The sequence below is a fragment of the Mercenaria mercenaria genome, chromosome 3 (assembly GCF_021730395.1).
Source record: "Mercenaria mercenaria strain notata chromosome 3, MADL_Memer_1, whole genome shotgun sequence".
NCBI classification, from domain to species: domain Eukaryota; kingdom Metazoa; phylum Mollusca; class Bivalvia; order Venerida; family Veneridae; genus Mercenaria; species Mercenaria mercenaria.
This window is the reverse complement of record NC_069363.1, coordinates 16,107,880-16,124,504: the sequence shown is the minus strand read 5'-3', so window position 1 is coordinate 16,124,504 and position 16,625 is coordinate 16,107,880. Positions and strand designations below refer to the sequence as shown.

The following is a 16,625-nucleotide window of genomic DNA, read 5'->3' as shown; positions in this document are numbered from 1 at the left end:
TAAATATACTATGAACAGTTAATCCAGATAAATTTATCTCTTTGTAACACTGAGTTGTTCCCCTTAGAAAAGTGATGAAGCTTATTTGAATCACTCGAGTCGGCTTCCTGGAAAAACCAGTACTGATTTCATGAGGTGTGGTTGCATCCACATAGGGTCTTCAACCCACAACCTCTGGGTTGAGAGGCTGACACTTTAACCATTAGACCATCGATTCAATGCTTATTTTTCAGAATAATTCTACAATTTAGTATTCAATGAGAAATGAACTTCATAGACAGTCACAAATAACAATTTTTCTGTTGTGCCTTAATAAAAGTTATACTGTATGTTGACTTCCAAGATTTAACAGTGGCAGAAAACTGAAGCATTAGTTTTGGCATCAGCAAACATCTGGGTGTAGTCATTTATCTTGACACTTAGTACTTCATAGAGAAATGTGTGCTCAATCAATATATCAAGTAAGTGAAATCATTAATATTTGTGGGGGTTTAATTTTCATGGATTTCCTGGGCAGTAATTTTTGACATTAAAATCCAATGATCAACTAAAATTTCCATGCATTTCAGTTAAAATCCACAAATTCATTTTTCCATAAAATTACTGATTTTACCAAAACCAGAAAATTTCATGCCTAGAAAATAAGTGATTTCACAGTATTTATTGCCTAATACAAGCTTCCTTTACAGCATCTTATCCATATCTAGTCTACAACAAGCCATATAATTAGTAGTAGTAGTTGTAAGAGGGTTGATCCAAGGATTGTCCTTTAAAACATGAAAGGGTTATACATACTGCGGAGAGTTTTTCAACAATGACAACAAATATTTTATTCTCTTAACACAAAAAGTAACATAAATCGCATATGGTTCAGAATGATTTATAAAAGGCACCTTTACAAACACATTTGGTGATAACAACTTTGGGAATATATAAATGTGATTTTTCACACATTCTGTTGATATCATATGTTATATTGCATTTCAATGGATATTTAAACATTTAGATCACAGACTTTTATTATTAGCACAATAAAAGAACATAAAAACATGCCAAGACAACACCGACATTATGACAGAAGTGGAAAACAAGAGCACCGCCTTGCGGGTGCTGACGCTCATCTGATTTTTTTTGTATAATAGAAATATTGTCCTACCCATGATTTTCTAAGTCTAAAAAGGGCCATCACTCTTGCAAAAAGCAGGATAGAGTTATGTTTCTTGATGCACAGTGTCCACTTATGATGGTGAAAAACTGTTGCAAGTTTTAAAGCAATAGCTTTGATAGTTTATGAGAAAAGTTGACTTAAACATAATATTCAACCAAGAAAATGATTTTTCTAAGTCCAAAAGGGGCAATAATTATTGCAAAAAGCAGGATGGAGTTATGTTGCTTGCTGTACAGGGTCAGCTTATGATGGTGAACAAGAGTTGCAAGTTTTAAAGCAATAGCTTTAATAGTTTAAGAGAAAAAATTGACCTAAACATAAAACTTAACCAAGAAATCTGATATTTTCTAAGACCAAAAGGGGCCATAAATCTTGCAAAAAGCAGGATGGAGTTATGTTTCTTGCTGTACAGGGTCAGCTTATGATGGTGAACAAGTGTTGCAAGTTTTAAAGGAATAGCTTTGATAGTTTAGGATAAAAGCTGACCTAAACATAAAACTTAACCAAGAAAACTGATTTTGTAAGTCCAAAAGGGGCAATAATTCTTGCAAAAAGCAAGATGGAGTTATGTTTCTTGATGTACAGGGTCTGCTTATGATGGTGAACAAGTATTCCAAGTTTCAAAGCAAAAGCTTTGATAGTTTAGGAGAAAAGTTGACCTAAACATAAAACTTAACCAAGAAATCTGATATTTTCTAAGTACAAAAGGGGCCATAAATCTTGCAAAAAGCAAGATGGAGTTATGTTTCTTGCTATACAGGGTCAGCTTATGATGGTGAACAAGTATTCCAAGTTTCAAAGCAATAGCTTTGATAGTTTAGGAGAAAAGCTGACCTAAACATAAAACTTAACCAGGCAATGCCGACGCAGACGCCGACGCCGACAACCGCTCAAGTGATGACAATAACTCATCATTTTTTTTCAAAAAATCAGATGAGCTAAAAATGAATATATGTTAAAATACCATATTTTGGCAAATGAATTTACATTGAACATTTTACCCATGTGACGATCATTAAAATTATTTAGAGGATAAATTAGATAAACTGATATTCATGTGATAAAACAAATGTAAAAGGTCCTTTATAGATTCAACAGTTTTCAATAAATTAATAGATAAAAATTGCATTCTGGGAAGTTAAATAAAATTACTCCAACAGCAAGAGGCAAATCCTCCACTTTCACAGCTGGAATTTACTGTGACAGAAACTAAATTTCACTGATATAAAGATTTACAGTAATCAAATAAGATAAATTAAAATTTCCTGGAAGCTTTTAATAAATACACTGCATCTTTAGTTTTCTACCTATCCAAATACCAAAACTTTCATCTGGATATGATTTTTAGTGAACATAAAGATAAACAAACTTATTTCTTACATCACAATGCACCTGTAGAATTGGAAACTGTAATCAATAATTATTGGCAGGCTAGACTTAATTTTAATTTTTACCCATGGAAGGCCGCCTTTACAACAAAGAAAATAACTATGTCCTTGTGATCATGTGCAAGATTCTAAGTTGATGGTAAGATTATCAGGTTTTCAGTACAGGACTATGATTACTGCAATAATGTACAATTCACTTGATGTTTTATTCTTTCAAAAAACAGATTGATTACAATAACTTCCTATATTCGGTGAAAATTTGTACTACCTCCATTCTGCAGGCAAAGTTCGACAGCACAGTCTATCCATACCCTCTGCAATTAAGTTTTATGAATTCTTCACTGTAAATGCTACAACACTGAACACTTTCCCATAACCAAGGATTTTTTCCCATGAGTTCGTCTTTTACTTGGCTGAAGGTGTATAGTACCTTCATCATTGTGAGTCAATTTGAATTTGCCGTTTTTGCCGTTTTTATGTTTGTCATGTTTCACTTTTATTTTTGGCGATGAATAGCTATGATTTCTATATGAATCTCTTTCTATGGAATCATTGTGGTTATTGATGTCTGCATTGATGAAATCTGAAATACAAATAAAAAACCATTAAGATTAAGAACATGTGACCAAGTATTGCAGTGGCAATACAGAAGTCCCCTACACCTGAAAACTTTCAATAGTGACCTTGACCTTTGACCTACAAGCATAGGTCATGTGTTGACATACTGTCTCATCATGGGGAACATTTCTGTGTAGCACTAAGATAATCCATCAATGCATTTAAAAGTTATGGAGCAGAATCAATTTTTACTTTCCAGGACCTTCAATTGTGACAATGACCTTTGACCTACAAGCATAAGGGACGGATAGACGGAGGGCATTCCTATAGTCCCCTACGCTGTTACTGTTTACTATAAAAGTATCTGTTGTAAGATTTAATAAGCATTCAAAGGTAATGGCCAGTCATGATGTGACCAAATTAAGCATGTGCATTATATTTATACAAAACTATTATCTTCATATAGTATATAATTGTTTACATTTAGTGGTTTGTATGAGGATATGACCTGGCAAGTGAATACAGAAACTTTGTTTATGTTAACTAACTGCTACTATATATTAACTGAAATACTGTTGAAAAATACCACTAAAACTTAATCATGTAAATGCAACCAGAATTCATTGTAACTGAGATGAAAGTTTGTAACTTATTATATAACTTTAAGGTGTTTCCTTGTGCAAGAGTATGGACCTATTTTGAGAAGATGCAGTCATGACCTTTGTGTTATGTGACCCAACAGCTTCAATCAATATAAAGACCGTACCTTATTTTTGCAAAACATAGGTATGAAGTTAAAAAGCTTTGAAATACTTGCAAATATCCATATGTTTCTCAAAACTCAATATGCTGATTTTAATATCAAAAATGCAGAGGTATGAGCATTTGAAATTATCATATAAAAGACATTTTTGTGATCAAGCAAATGTTTTCTTCTACAGCAAGGCAATGTAAAAGCATCCTTATTCTTTACCCGACCACATTTATGCTAATAGTAATTTTCGTATCAACAAGATTTGAGCCGTGCCATGGGAAAACCAACATAGTGGCTTTGCGACCAGCATGGATCCAGACCAGCCTGCGCATCCGTGCAGTCTGGTCAGGATCCATGCTGTTCGCTTTCAAAGACTATTATTATTAGAGAAACCATTAGCGAACAGCATGGATCTGGTCTGGATCCATGCTGGTCGCAAAGCCACTATGTTGGTTTTCTCATGGCATGGCTCATTTATCATCTAGGTTTTTCATTTGCTGTTTTAGCAAAGGTAAACGACTAAGACAGCAAGCTTTGTTCAAATTTCAAGAAATGATTTTACTAGTTTCAATAGGATTTCAATTGTTAGGATATCATAGTACAAACTAAATACCTCCTTGCATCAAACAAACTTATTAGCAATCGGTGTTAATCAGTATTATGACTAAGACAGACTGTCATTCATTCATTCCAAGATATCAAGATCATTTTAACAATGTTTGTTTATATTTACTCATTACAAGTGCACATATACAGCCAAATTTCATTCGCTCGAACTCCATGGGACCGGCAAAATTTGTTTGAGTTATCAGTAGTTCAAGCCATTTTACAAAAGTTTTGCTGGGACCTGACGATGAATTATCCAAGTTCAAGCAAACAATGTTTGACTGTAAATAATAGTTCAATTCCAAAATCAAAATATGCAAAGACCTGTCAGTATGGTCTCTATTCTATGTTCATTGCCCAACATTTTATCTTTCAACATGCTGATGCCCTAAAATTGTTATCTTATTTAGAACAGAAATATGGAGATAGAAAGAATATCTACTTGATCCTATCTGATGATAACTGGTTGGTTCCTCCTCTTCTTCACAGTTAAGTTGCTGCAAATACTTCTCTGCCAGGTACCGGAACACTGAAATGTAATATATTCCAAACTGATTTTTTAAAATCAAAACAACAAAAGTTTGGAAAACACTTGCATGAATATTGATAAAATCTTTTATAATATGTTTTATATTGTGAAATCATTTAATTACATTTGCATGAAATTTCATGGTTTCCGGCCGAAACAGCTGTATTATGGGTATTTAAGTTGATGGATTTCAACCTGAAGTGAAATTAAATAGGAATTTTGTTAGTCCCTTGGAATTTCATTTTTGTGGAGTGGAATGATGCAACCAAATAATCAACAACAAAAGTCTGCCACAAATATCAAGTTTCACAGTAAATTGAAGGCAAAATGAAGCATTTCACTTTGGGCTCATACTGTAAAAGCAGAAATTTTCACAAGTGTTCAATTTTCACTATATTCGCGAGGCCCTACATCTTGTGAAAATTAATTCCCGATTAAATATTCACCATAAGTATGATTCAAATTTAAATATGATACCATTTTTACAATTTCATGAATATTAAACCTTGCGAACACATTCAAAAATTTCAAATTCGCTAAATTCTGACCCAGCGAAAATATGTGCTTTTGCAGTATGTACTACCTTTATTTTCTTTTTAAACATTTTTAACACGCTCTTTTTTTTTTTTTAGTTGTTTACTATGGATTCTTCACAGAAACATCACTTTTCCATACTTCCTTTAATAAAGAAGTTTTTCCAAGTTTGTTTCCATAGCAGCCAAATTCAACAGAATTTTTCAACATTCATTAAAATTGTAGTCATCACCCATCTATGCCACATATTAGTTACTCAGTATTTCTTTACATTAATTTAAGCTACTTTATAAAATTATGTGTATTAAATAAGAGTTCTTTTATAAGTTAAAACCTTTGTTTGGTTTTAGAGATATCTTCTAGACTGTTGCAAAAGGCATCATACTAAACATGGTTCTGCTCTAGCACCAAACCCTACTGAGATCATCAATAGCAGATAGAAAACAAGTCTTGCTTTTCCATTGTCTCAAATCTTTATCACATGACCATTCTGTCTGCACCAGGTTTTAGTAAGAAAACATACCAGCTATCCGAAAGTTCCAGAACACCTTTCTAGTCTAATGATTTACAGTATGTGCAGAATGTTCAAAGTTGTCAAAGGAATATGGCCCTTGAGTTTCTTACAAGAGGTATATATGTATTAATGCTATATATTTTACCTTCCTCGACATTGAGGTTATCCTTGACAGAAGTTCTGTAGAATCTCAGACGTAACTTTTTGGCAAGTGCTTCTGCTTCATCTCTGTAATTCAAAATATTCAAATGTCAACCACTGTGTGTATAGAAAGAGAAAACACAATAAAAAGACAATTTTATAATTCTAGCTCACTGTAAAATCATTATTATTTGTGAAGGACTGATTTTAAATGATTTCGTGGTTGTGACAATCTATAAGATTAAATTCCAACAAGCAAATAACACTAGTATTGTTTCTACATCTTAAATTTTAAATCCCTGAATCCAGGTCTAGACGAAATATCTGTTTAAACCAAAACTGAAAGTTTCATGTCCATTGAATTAAATGATTTCACAGTTTATGTAAAAGCTGGTATGATCCAAACTCATGTGAACATTTATGTAAAGCACTCTAGACTCAAAAAATAACGTAATGTGGTAAATGTTCATACACAATCAAATATCAGAGGAAGACTGCAGGGTCCCCCTTTTAGAATTATTTAAGCATCTAGCTTGAATCAGCAAATCCTCCGTAACCGAGCAGAACAGTTTGTAACTAGACAAAGTTTGTACCAACAGCAGTGAGATATGAGTGAACATTGTCTGAGAAGTGAAATCACTGTATTTTTATGTTCATTTAAAGGGCCGACTTTAACAATGCACATTCAAGATAACCTGTCAAAAGCAGCTACAAGGCAAGAGGAGCCAACTGTCAATAATTCAATTTCATCTACATAAATTCTTGATAATTCAAATAGATACAGAATATAATTAGCTTGCAACAAGTTTAATGCCATCTCCTTGCCTAAATGTGACTGAAAAGTTACTTTGTAAACACTGTGGTAAGGTACAATCACAAAACTATTAAACTAAATGTAAATATTGGCTTGTGAAACTGATATTTCACAGCCATGAAGAACAAACACCTGACCAATCCAGAAGAAAACTGAAAGTGGTTATTACATGTGTCCAAAAACTGGTCCTGCCAGGATACTGGTCTGATCCAGTACAAAGGAATTAATAAGAAAATCTAACTTAAACTTGATGATAAACCTTAACATAAATTTTCTCATTCATTCGCCTGTGACAAATCAAAACAGTAAAAAATATACAAAATTGCAATTATGTATTTCAAATATTCACCAACTCAGAAAATGATGAAATTGCAGTGATAAATACTGTAATCAAACAAACATTAAATGGATATATAAATTTTAATATATTTAATGTTAAATTACAATAGCAAAAGCATTTCATGCGTGAGTTTAACGTCCTTATGAATCAAAGACTGGAACAATAATCGGATAGCGATGATGGAAGAAGTCAAACAGAAAATTAACATCCTCCTGATAAAATCATCAACATTTTCATAATTTGGTTATTACTTATAGATTACTTCCAAAGCTATAGATCATATGATAAAATCTGTTCAGAGAATATAAAAACTTGTGTCCTAAGATCGCCATTATCAAACTCTGTTTGCGTTACTTAATGTATTTTATTTCAAGATAACTGTAAAATAAATTTTCATGAAAATGAAAAAAAGAAATTACATTTTAATTTGATCTTTTATAGACCTGAAAGATAGCTAGTCCGTAAAGATACAAATGATTATATGATTTATAGCACGTTTTAAGCACATTTGAAATTATGACACTAATTTCTGAGTGATTTTTTAGCTCAACTGATGCAAATGAATTTGGCACCTCATGAGAAGTAAACAAAGCTGACTTAAATGAAATTGAAACTGCCGCTGCCAAGCAGGTTAGGGTGTATGAGCGTAGTTGCCTAGCAATGGGAATAGAAGATCTGCCGAAAAGATGGAAGTCGGTCATTGGCCACAAGGGAAGTTACTTTGAAGGATTATGATAAGGTTTGAACAATTAATATAAGAATTAATAATTTGATTGTGCACATTATATACTGAATGACCCTCGTAGTTGTAAATCTGATGCAATGTGGGTAAAATCGGTGTTTAACAAGAGCATCGCCATGCGGGTGCTGACGCTCATCTGATTTTGTTTGTATAATAGAAATACTGTCCTACCCATGATTTTCTAAGTCTAAAAAGGGCCATCATTCTTGCAAAAAGCAGGATAGAGTTATGTTTCTTGATGTACAGTGTCCACTTATGATGGTGAAAAACTGTTGCAAGTTTTAAAGCAATAGCTTTGATAGTTTATGAGAAAAGTTGACTTAAACATAATATTCAACCAAGAAAATGATTTTTCTAAGTCCAAAAGGGGCAATAATTATTGCAAAAAGCAGGATGGAGTTATGTTGCTTGCTGTACAGGGTCAGCTTATGATGGTGAACAAGAGTTGCAAGTTTTAAAGCAATAGCTTTGATAGTTTAAGAGAAAAAGTTGACCTAAACATAAAACTTAACCAAGAAATCTGATATTTTCTAAGTCCAAAAGGGGCCATAAATCTTGCAAAAAGCAGGATGGAGTTATGTTTCTTGCTGTACAGGGTCAGCTTATGATGGTGAACAAGTGTTGCAAGTTTTAAAGCAATAGCTTTGATAGTTTAGGATAAAAGCTGACCTCAACATAAAACTTAACCAAGAAAACTGATTTTCTAAGTCTAAAAGGGGCAATAATTCTTGCAAAAAGCAAGATGGAGTTATGTTTCTTGCTGTACAGGGTCAGCTTATGATGGTGAACAAGTATTCCAAGTTTCAAAGCAATAGCTTTGATAGTTTAGGAGAAAAGTTGACCTAAACATAAAACTTAACCAAGAAATCCGATATTTTCTAAGTACAAAAGGGGCCATAAATCTTGCAAAAAGCAAGATGGAGTTATGTTTCTTGCTATACAGGGTCAGCTTATGATGGTGAACAAGTATTCCAAGTTTCAAAGCAATAGCTTTGATAGTTTAGGAGAAAAGCTGACCTAAACATAAAACTTAACCAGGCAACGCCGACGCCGACAACGGCTCAAGTGATGACAATAACTCATCATTTTTTTTCAAAAAATCAGATGAGCTAAAAATAGGTAAAAGTGCACTTTGTAAAGTTATTCATTTTGCATATTAAGGAATGTTTTCTTTAAATTCCAAGGGGAAATAATGACCTTATTCTAAGAGAAATGTAACAATTTTAGGGGAAAATATAGCTTCTTTTTGGTATAGGAAAACAACCAATGCTGCCTATACTTGTCAGTAAAAAATGGCAAAAAATTAAATGGAAACAAAAAAGTATCCTTCGTCAGATAAATCTTCCTCAACAGCTAAGAATAAAACATACATATCTCTCTGTTTGAAGTCATTTCTTTGCCATGTTATATTTTTCATAAACAATTTCTCAGTAGTTTTCAGACATTTATTTAGTATCAGTAAGGAATCAAGAATAACATTGTCATCATTCTTTTGTTACAAATTTTGAACATAAAATGTGAAAGCTATGGCATTCTTTTAAGATCAACTCATAAATTGAAATCTTTCTTTATTTATTCAACACAAAAGAATTTGACAAATGACAAGGGAATGGTGGAACAGACGATGTTCACTGGGCTTTGTCAAGTGATTATAAATAAAACAAGAGCTGTCTGTAAGACAGTACCCTTGACTTTTTTCAGTGCTTAATTCTGAATTAGAGCTGTGCCAGTAAAAACTTTAACCAAAAAATTCTAAGTTTAAAAAGGGGCATAACTCTGTCAAAATTAAAATCAGAGTTATGAGGATTGTTTCTCCAGGTGTAGACTTTGATAGTAAATAATTATTTGAAGTTTTGAGTCAAGAGCTTTAATAGTAATAGAGATATTTGACTTAATCAAAAACTTTAACCAATGGCGACGCTGTTGCCAGGGCGAGTGTAATAGCTCTACTTTTTCTTCAAAAAGTCAAGCCAAAAATCCTTCTCATTCATGGGCAATTTTCTATACTTACGGCTGTACAACTGCGTCATCTATGAGATCAATCTTGTTCTGTACTATCACCATACTTATCTCCCCTACTTCATCTTCAACCTGAAGGTAAGTTTAGTTGTATGTGGGTAAATGTTGAGGCTACATTGACATATATCTTTATTATTGATAAGGACTCTTAAAAACTGCTTACTTCCTTTAAGAACATTTTTTTGGTGAAATACACCAAGAAATTGAACAGAACTGAAGCTCTTACAAGGACATAAAGTGAAATGTAGCTAAATCTCATTACAACCAATGAGATCTTACTTATCAATGGAGATACTTTTTTCACACTTTACTTCATAAGCATCTAGTTGATTAATCAAATTAACAGGATGACAATTCTGTTTATTATTGATTCCTAAAATACACCATTACCAAAATTCTCCAACATTAAAAAAATTTACATGGTGTATAGTTTTGCATCTACCATAATTAAACAGGATTACTGTAAACAAAGGGTATCCTATAAGCTGAGATATGTGAAATTGCTTATCACAATGACTTGGTACAGCTTTGTAACAGTAGACATATGCTAATGAGTGCCTAAAATACTATTGAAGAAATCATTACCTTTCTTTTCCAGGATTCTATTGCTTCAAATGAGTCCCTGTCTACAGTTGAAAAAGCAAGCACACAGGCCTGAGCACCTGAAAACAACAAATCAAGTTTGTTAGTTCCAATTATCAAAGATTCAATATACAGAATGGAGTATAGGGAACACAGAGTATTTCTATAAAAGGTGAAAACATTCTTGCTATTGGGCACAGAAGTCAGAGAGATCCTGAATTACAACAGCCTCAACCAGAAGTTTTGCTGAAAGTTGAATCAGCGCAATCATATTCTAGGAATAACCAAAACAGCTTTTGATAAATTAGCCCCAACGCCTGGTGGCCATGTATTTTTACCGAAATAGAACGACATGAGCAATTTTGGTAGATGGTCACCTACTGGTCACCTAAATATAATTTCTACAAAATATATTTGAAATCCGGCTAACAGTTTCTGAGAAGATTTTTAAAGCTATTCCTTTTGGTTGCCATGGCATAACCACAGTTCTGAACGGATTTTAATTCTTTGGACAATTCTGAAAGGGGGCCAACCAAGGATAGTTCCTGTTTGGTGTAAAATCTGTCCAGTAGTTTTGAAGAAGATTTTTTTTAAAATTGTTGATGGACGGACGACGGACATCAAGTGGTCAAAAAAAAAGCCAAAGGCTCAAGGTAAGCTAAAAATGATCAGAAACCAAAAAATATTGCAGCTCCACACCCAGTATCAAAAGAATCTTCTCCCATTGCAGAAGATGTTTCCCCCTTGAGAAAAAAATCCTATTCCCTCTATAGAAAATAATTCTATATCAATTATAATTTAAATAACAGAATGTTTTGCTTTGATACAAGAACAATTTCAATGTTTTTTGCTTGAACCAAAGTTTAGTATTGAGATAACAAAACAATATTAAACAATTTCTTGTCTACAGGCAAAGTAAATCTTTAATGACATTCTTTCTTCTCATGGCTATTTCAAGCATAAAGATTTTCTTTAGATATGTATGAAGTTTAATGTCTTTATTTGGTGTTCATTTGAAATTGATTTATTTAACATCTCTTAACAATGTCATTAGCTTGTATAATTTCCACATTAAACTGTTTTCACCAGAGTAAAATGGATTTTCAATATGATTTAATTATTTGAAGATAAAATTATCATTTAAGTTTCAAACATTAACCTAACTGATTAGCTATCTGACCAGGCAATAATTTAAAACACATTTTATAGATACACATTTCATTCATTAATGTCCGAACAAAAAATTGAGCACTCACAGGAGATATGTGACAATGACATCAGTCACAGCCTATTTTTAGATTTTAATGACCTTGATTTCTGACTCCTTATGTAAAATTACCTCCTGTATGCCAAAATAATGCTAAGTATCTTATTTTCACCCACATCCCTGTCACAGATCTATAACTTATTTCATTGCCATTGCCAATTTTCGATACCTGAACAAGAACCACACAAATTTTCGCTACAATTTTCACATCATAATTAGGAACCAATACACAAAGCCTGTAAAACTTGGAAGTGCAACATAAATCAGTCCCTGTCCAACTAACTCAATGACACAATTTTGGTTTGCGATTACCACTTTTGAGAATAAATTGAAATTTACATTTTAATTAAGCATATCATTCATCTTTTTATAAATGTCCACACACTGATTAATACATCTCTAGTGATGGTCATTAACAAACTAACCTTACAGGATTTTTCCAGTTAAAATCTCAGTTACCTTAAAGCAAATACAACTTACGTTACCTTTTTGTTTTTGTTGGGTTTAATGTTGCACCAACACAATTATAGGTCATATGGCGACTTTCCAGCTTTGATGGTGGAGGAAGACCCCAGATGCCCCTCCGTGCATTATTTCATTATGGGTGGCACCTGGGTAGAACCACCGACCTTCTGTACACCAACTGGATTGCTTCCTCACATGAAGAATTCAGCACCCCAAGTGAGGCTCAAACCCACATCTGTGAGGGGCAAGTGATTTGAAGTCAGCAGCCTTAACTACTCGGCCACGGAGGCCCCTACTTATGTTAATGAATAACCTGTTAGCTTTGAGGGTGGTTGCATACATTATGGCAACAGTTTTTCTAGCTGGCTTTTAAGGATTATTTTAGATCTATGATAAAGGTTATAAAAACTGGCTTGAAATCTTAAAACAAAATCATCACTTACTAAGTAGCCCTTTATCACTTAAAAGCTTTCAGTGTTAAAAAAAATACAGCATAACTGCCTTTGTGCAATATATTACCAGAGGAAAAAATCTTCCATATTTTCAATTTATCATGTTATTTAATTTCTTGCCTTTAATGAAGGTTATCGTAACTTTGATATACCTTTAGTCTTAAAATGCTTAATACACCACATAAAAGGAAGAGGTTAATTCATTTAAGATGTCCTATCAAACCTTAGCTGTAATCTGTGATCGTGGGTCTTGCCTTAAGGAACACATTATATAAGCAATTTCTTTGTGAAAAGGAAACTTTAAATTGTTTCTTTTCATACCTAAGATGTTTATCAGAAGTTGTTTATGAGGTTGTTGTGACTAAACTGAATGGTAAATTAAAAGCTTCCTCAGTTTGTTTGTTTGACTCGGCTTTATACTGTATTTAAACAGTGTTTCAGTTTCATAACCTTACCAGTGTTCCTTTACTAACTTGTTCTATGCAAGTAACTGACAACTTTTCTGCTTGAACTGGGAGATAAAGGGTGAATGACCTTTGACACAATGTATTCGGCCATCTTATCAGCCATACTTGCAACCTCATGCTTCACAGAGTTGAGCTGTACTTACTGAGCTAACAAGAAGAGTTTCAAGTCAAAGAGAATATCAACAACATTTGAAAATAGAAACAAAAGCTGTCTCCATAGGATGACACATGCCCCCGATGGCACTTTGAATGAATAGTTATGGCCGATGTTTAGAGTTTAAGACCTTTGACCTACGGAGCTGGGTCTTGCACGTGACACGCCGTCTTACTGTGTCACACATTCATGCGTAGTTATTTTAAAATCCATGCATGAATGACAAAGATATGGACAGGACACGCCCATTAATGCAATATCATGAAAAATGACCTTTAACGTCTAAGTGTGACCTTGACCTTTGAGCTACGGACCTGGGTCTTGCCTGCGACACGTCGTCTTACTGTAGTACACATTCATGCCAAGTTATTTGAAAATCCACCCATGGATGACAAAGATATGGACCGGACACGCCCATCAATGCACTATCCTTTAACGTCTAAGTGTGACCTTGACCTTTGAGCTACGGACCTGGGTCTTGCGCGCAACATGTCATCTTACGGCGGTACACATTCACGCCAAGTTATTTGAAAATCCATCCACGGATGACAAAGATATGGACCGGACACGCCCATCAATGCACGATCCTTTAACATCTAAGTGTGACCTTGACCTTTAAGCTACAGACCTGGGTCTTGCGCTCGACACGTCGTCTTACTGTGGTACACATTCATGCCAAGTTATTTGAAAATCCATCCATCGATGACAAAGATATGGACCGGACACGCCCATCAATGCACTATCCTTTAATGTCTAAGTGTGACCTTGACCTTTGAGCTACGGACCTGGGCCTTGCGTGTGACACGTCGTCTTACTGTGGTACACATTCATGTCAAGTTATTTGAAATCCATCCACCGATGACAAAGATATGGACCGGACAAGCCCATCAATGCACTATCCTTTAACGTCTAAGTGTGACCTTGACCTTTAAGCTACGGACCTGGGTCCTGCGCGCGACATGTCGTCTTACTGTGGTTCACATTCATGCCAAGTTATTTGAAAATCCATCCATCGATGACAAAGATATGGACCGGACACGCCCATCAATGCACTATCCTTTAACGTCTAAGTGTGACCTTGACCTTTGAGCTACGGACCTGGGTCTTGCGCGCGACACGTTGTCTTACTGTGGTACACATTCATGCCAAGTTATTTGAAAATCCATCCATCGATGACAAAGATATGGACCGGTCACAAAAATTGCGGACAGACTGACAGACCGACAGACTGACAGACAGACGGTTCAAAACTATATGCCTCCCTTCGGGGGCATAGAAAGAATTAATGTGTTCTAAAAATAACATCTGGAGATTTAATTCATTCAAATTTTAAACTAATCTAAAAACATGCGCATCCCATAAAAATTCCTATCCATAAAAAATTGGCTACCAAAAAAACTCTTTTAAAATGGGTTCTATGTACCTTGTATACGTAAATTGATATATTATTAATGTATTCAACAAAATTTGCACCACAAAAGGTCCGCATAAATTCATGTGCTAATAACAGGGTGAAAAAGATGCCATTAAAACTTAATAAAGCCAGTTCAAATTGCTATTTAATTTCAATTTTATCATTTAATTTTAACAGCATTTCGGTGGCATTAACTAGCCTTTTTTATTGAACAGCTCATTCAAGCTTGGGAAAAAAATCTTTTGTTCATGTAAGAACTTGATAGAAATGTTTTTAATGGGTTTATTTACTCACACAGAGAATGTACACAAAAGTATAAATGGTAAACATAGGGGGACCATCCGTCAGTTTTATCAATCAATTGTAAGACGTATGTTTGCCTTTTTATGGCCGCTAACCCACTACCTTTCCGAGAGACAAAAGTACAATGAATATAGACAATTTAATCTATACACGGGTTTCCTAGTGACTGTACAATTTTAAAGCCCCTTTACAGTCTTTATACAGACTTAATAAATTTAGGTGATAGACTGGTTTTAGGATTATCTACATTGAAATGTTAAAATTTTAATAAATTGAAGTAAGCCAGGTGCTTTGATGATCTAATAAGAACTCTGAATACAGATTTCTATATTTTTTAAAAAAACAAAATAAGAGGCACTGGTTCATTACAATGACATGTTGATCATGTACCGTACATAACCGCTTATAAGACGCATTTTTAGGAGTCATATTTCCGGGCCAAAGAGTGGGATGCGTCTTATAAGCGCGTTCTACACGAAAATTATAAGAAAATCTTAAAAAATCTTCAAATTACAGCTCAGTACATCTTTATTTCTGTCACTGCAAACCGCTACTTTCGTTTTTCGGCCGCCATTTACATAGCGGTGATAAAATCTTTAACTGCACGTACCGTATTTTGGCCCGAATGTTTTGGCTTTAAATTAACTTGTAAATTGTAATGGAACATAGAAATATTTTCACAGCCTGCAAACCGAAGACAATTAAAAGATAATTGGCGCCAATTACACAGAACTGTTTTAGGGTGTTAAAACATACTCGTTACGAAATATTTGATGCTTCAGATCCGCAAATAAACAGCTTTGTGATTGACACTGATTGATGTCAAACTTCAGCATCTTCAAAGAATGGCGCACGGAAATTATTTTGCATAATTTTGGACTAATCTTCTTGCCAAATGACGGGCATGTAGAGATGGCTAGCTACTCGAAACCCGAACACGATTGGGTAATATATCAAAGTGGGCATACCTGTATTTGACTGGCAGATGTCAAGCTATGATCGATTGAACGTGTCATATTTTGAAAGCCCAGCAATAAAGTCGCCGATATTATTTCGGTCAAGTTGTAGACGTAATTTCGCCGTTTCCTAGTATTTTATTACGTATAAAATAGGATTTTAAAACATTCTGTTTAGTTTTACGTTTTATAAAACAGGTCTTGCAAACTCTTGAATAATCTTTTCTGACGTATTTTTGCCGAATATACATTATTTAAATGTAATTTATCATACATAAAAATACATTTTAAAATACTTTATTTTATTTCGTTGAGTAACATCGGCAAATATTGTCAAAATTTCGGCTGATTTGTACACGTAATTTCGCCGTTTCCTAGGAGCTAAAATGTATTTTATTACATACAAAAAAGGATTTACGTTTAATTAAACAAGTCTGCAAAGTTTTGAATAATCTTGG

General features: G+C 33.9%; 1 protein-coding gene across 1 annotated transcript in view; it reads right to left on the bottom strand.

Moving 5' to 3' along the window:
- Positions 1 to 245: 245 nt before the first annotated feature.
- Positions 246 to 16,625, bottom strand: part of LOC123525377 (ras-related protein Rab-23-like) — a 32,547-nt gene continuing 16,167 nt past the window's right edge. The window contains exons 4-8 of the mRNA XM_045304376.2: positions 10,693 to 10,769; positions 10,100 to 10,179; positions 6,197 to 6,279; positions 4,917 to 5,003; positions 246 to 3,139 (exon numbers count right to left, since the gene is read on the bottom strand). Coding sequence (XP_045160311.1) covers positions 2,907 to 3,139; positions 4,917 to 5,003; positions 6,197 to 6,279; positions 10,100 to 10,179; positions 10,693 to 10,769 — 560 coding nt within the window. The 3' untranslated portion in view covers positions 246 to 2,906. The remainder of the gene's footprint in view (positions 3,140 to 4,916; positions 5,004 to 6,196; positions 6,280 to 10,099; positions 10,180 to 10,692; positions 10,770 to 16,625) is intronic.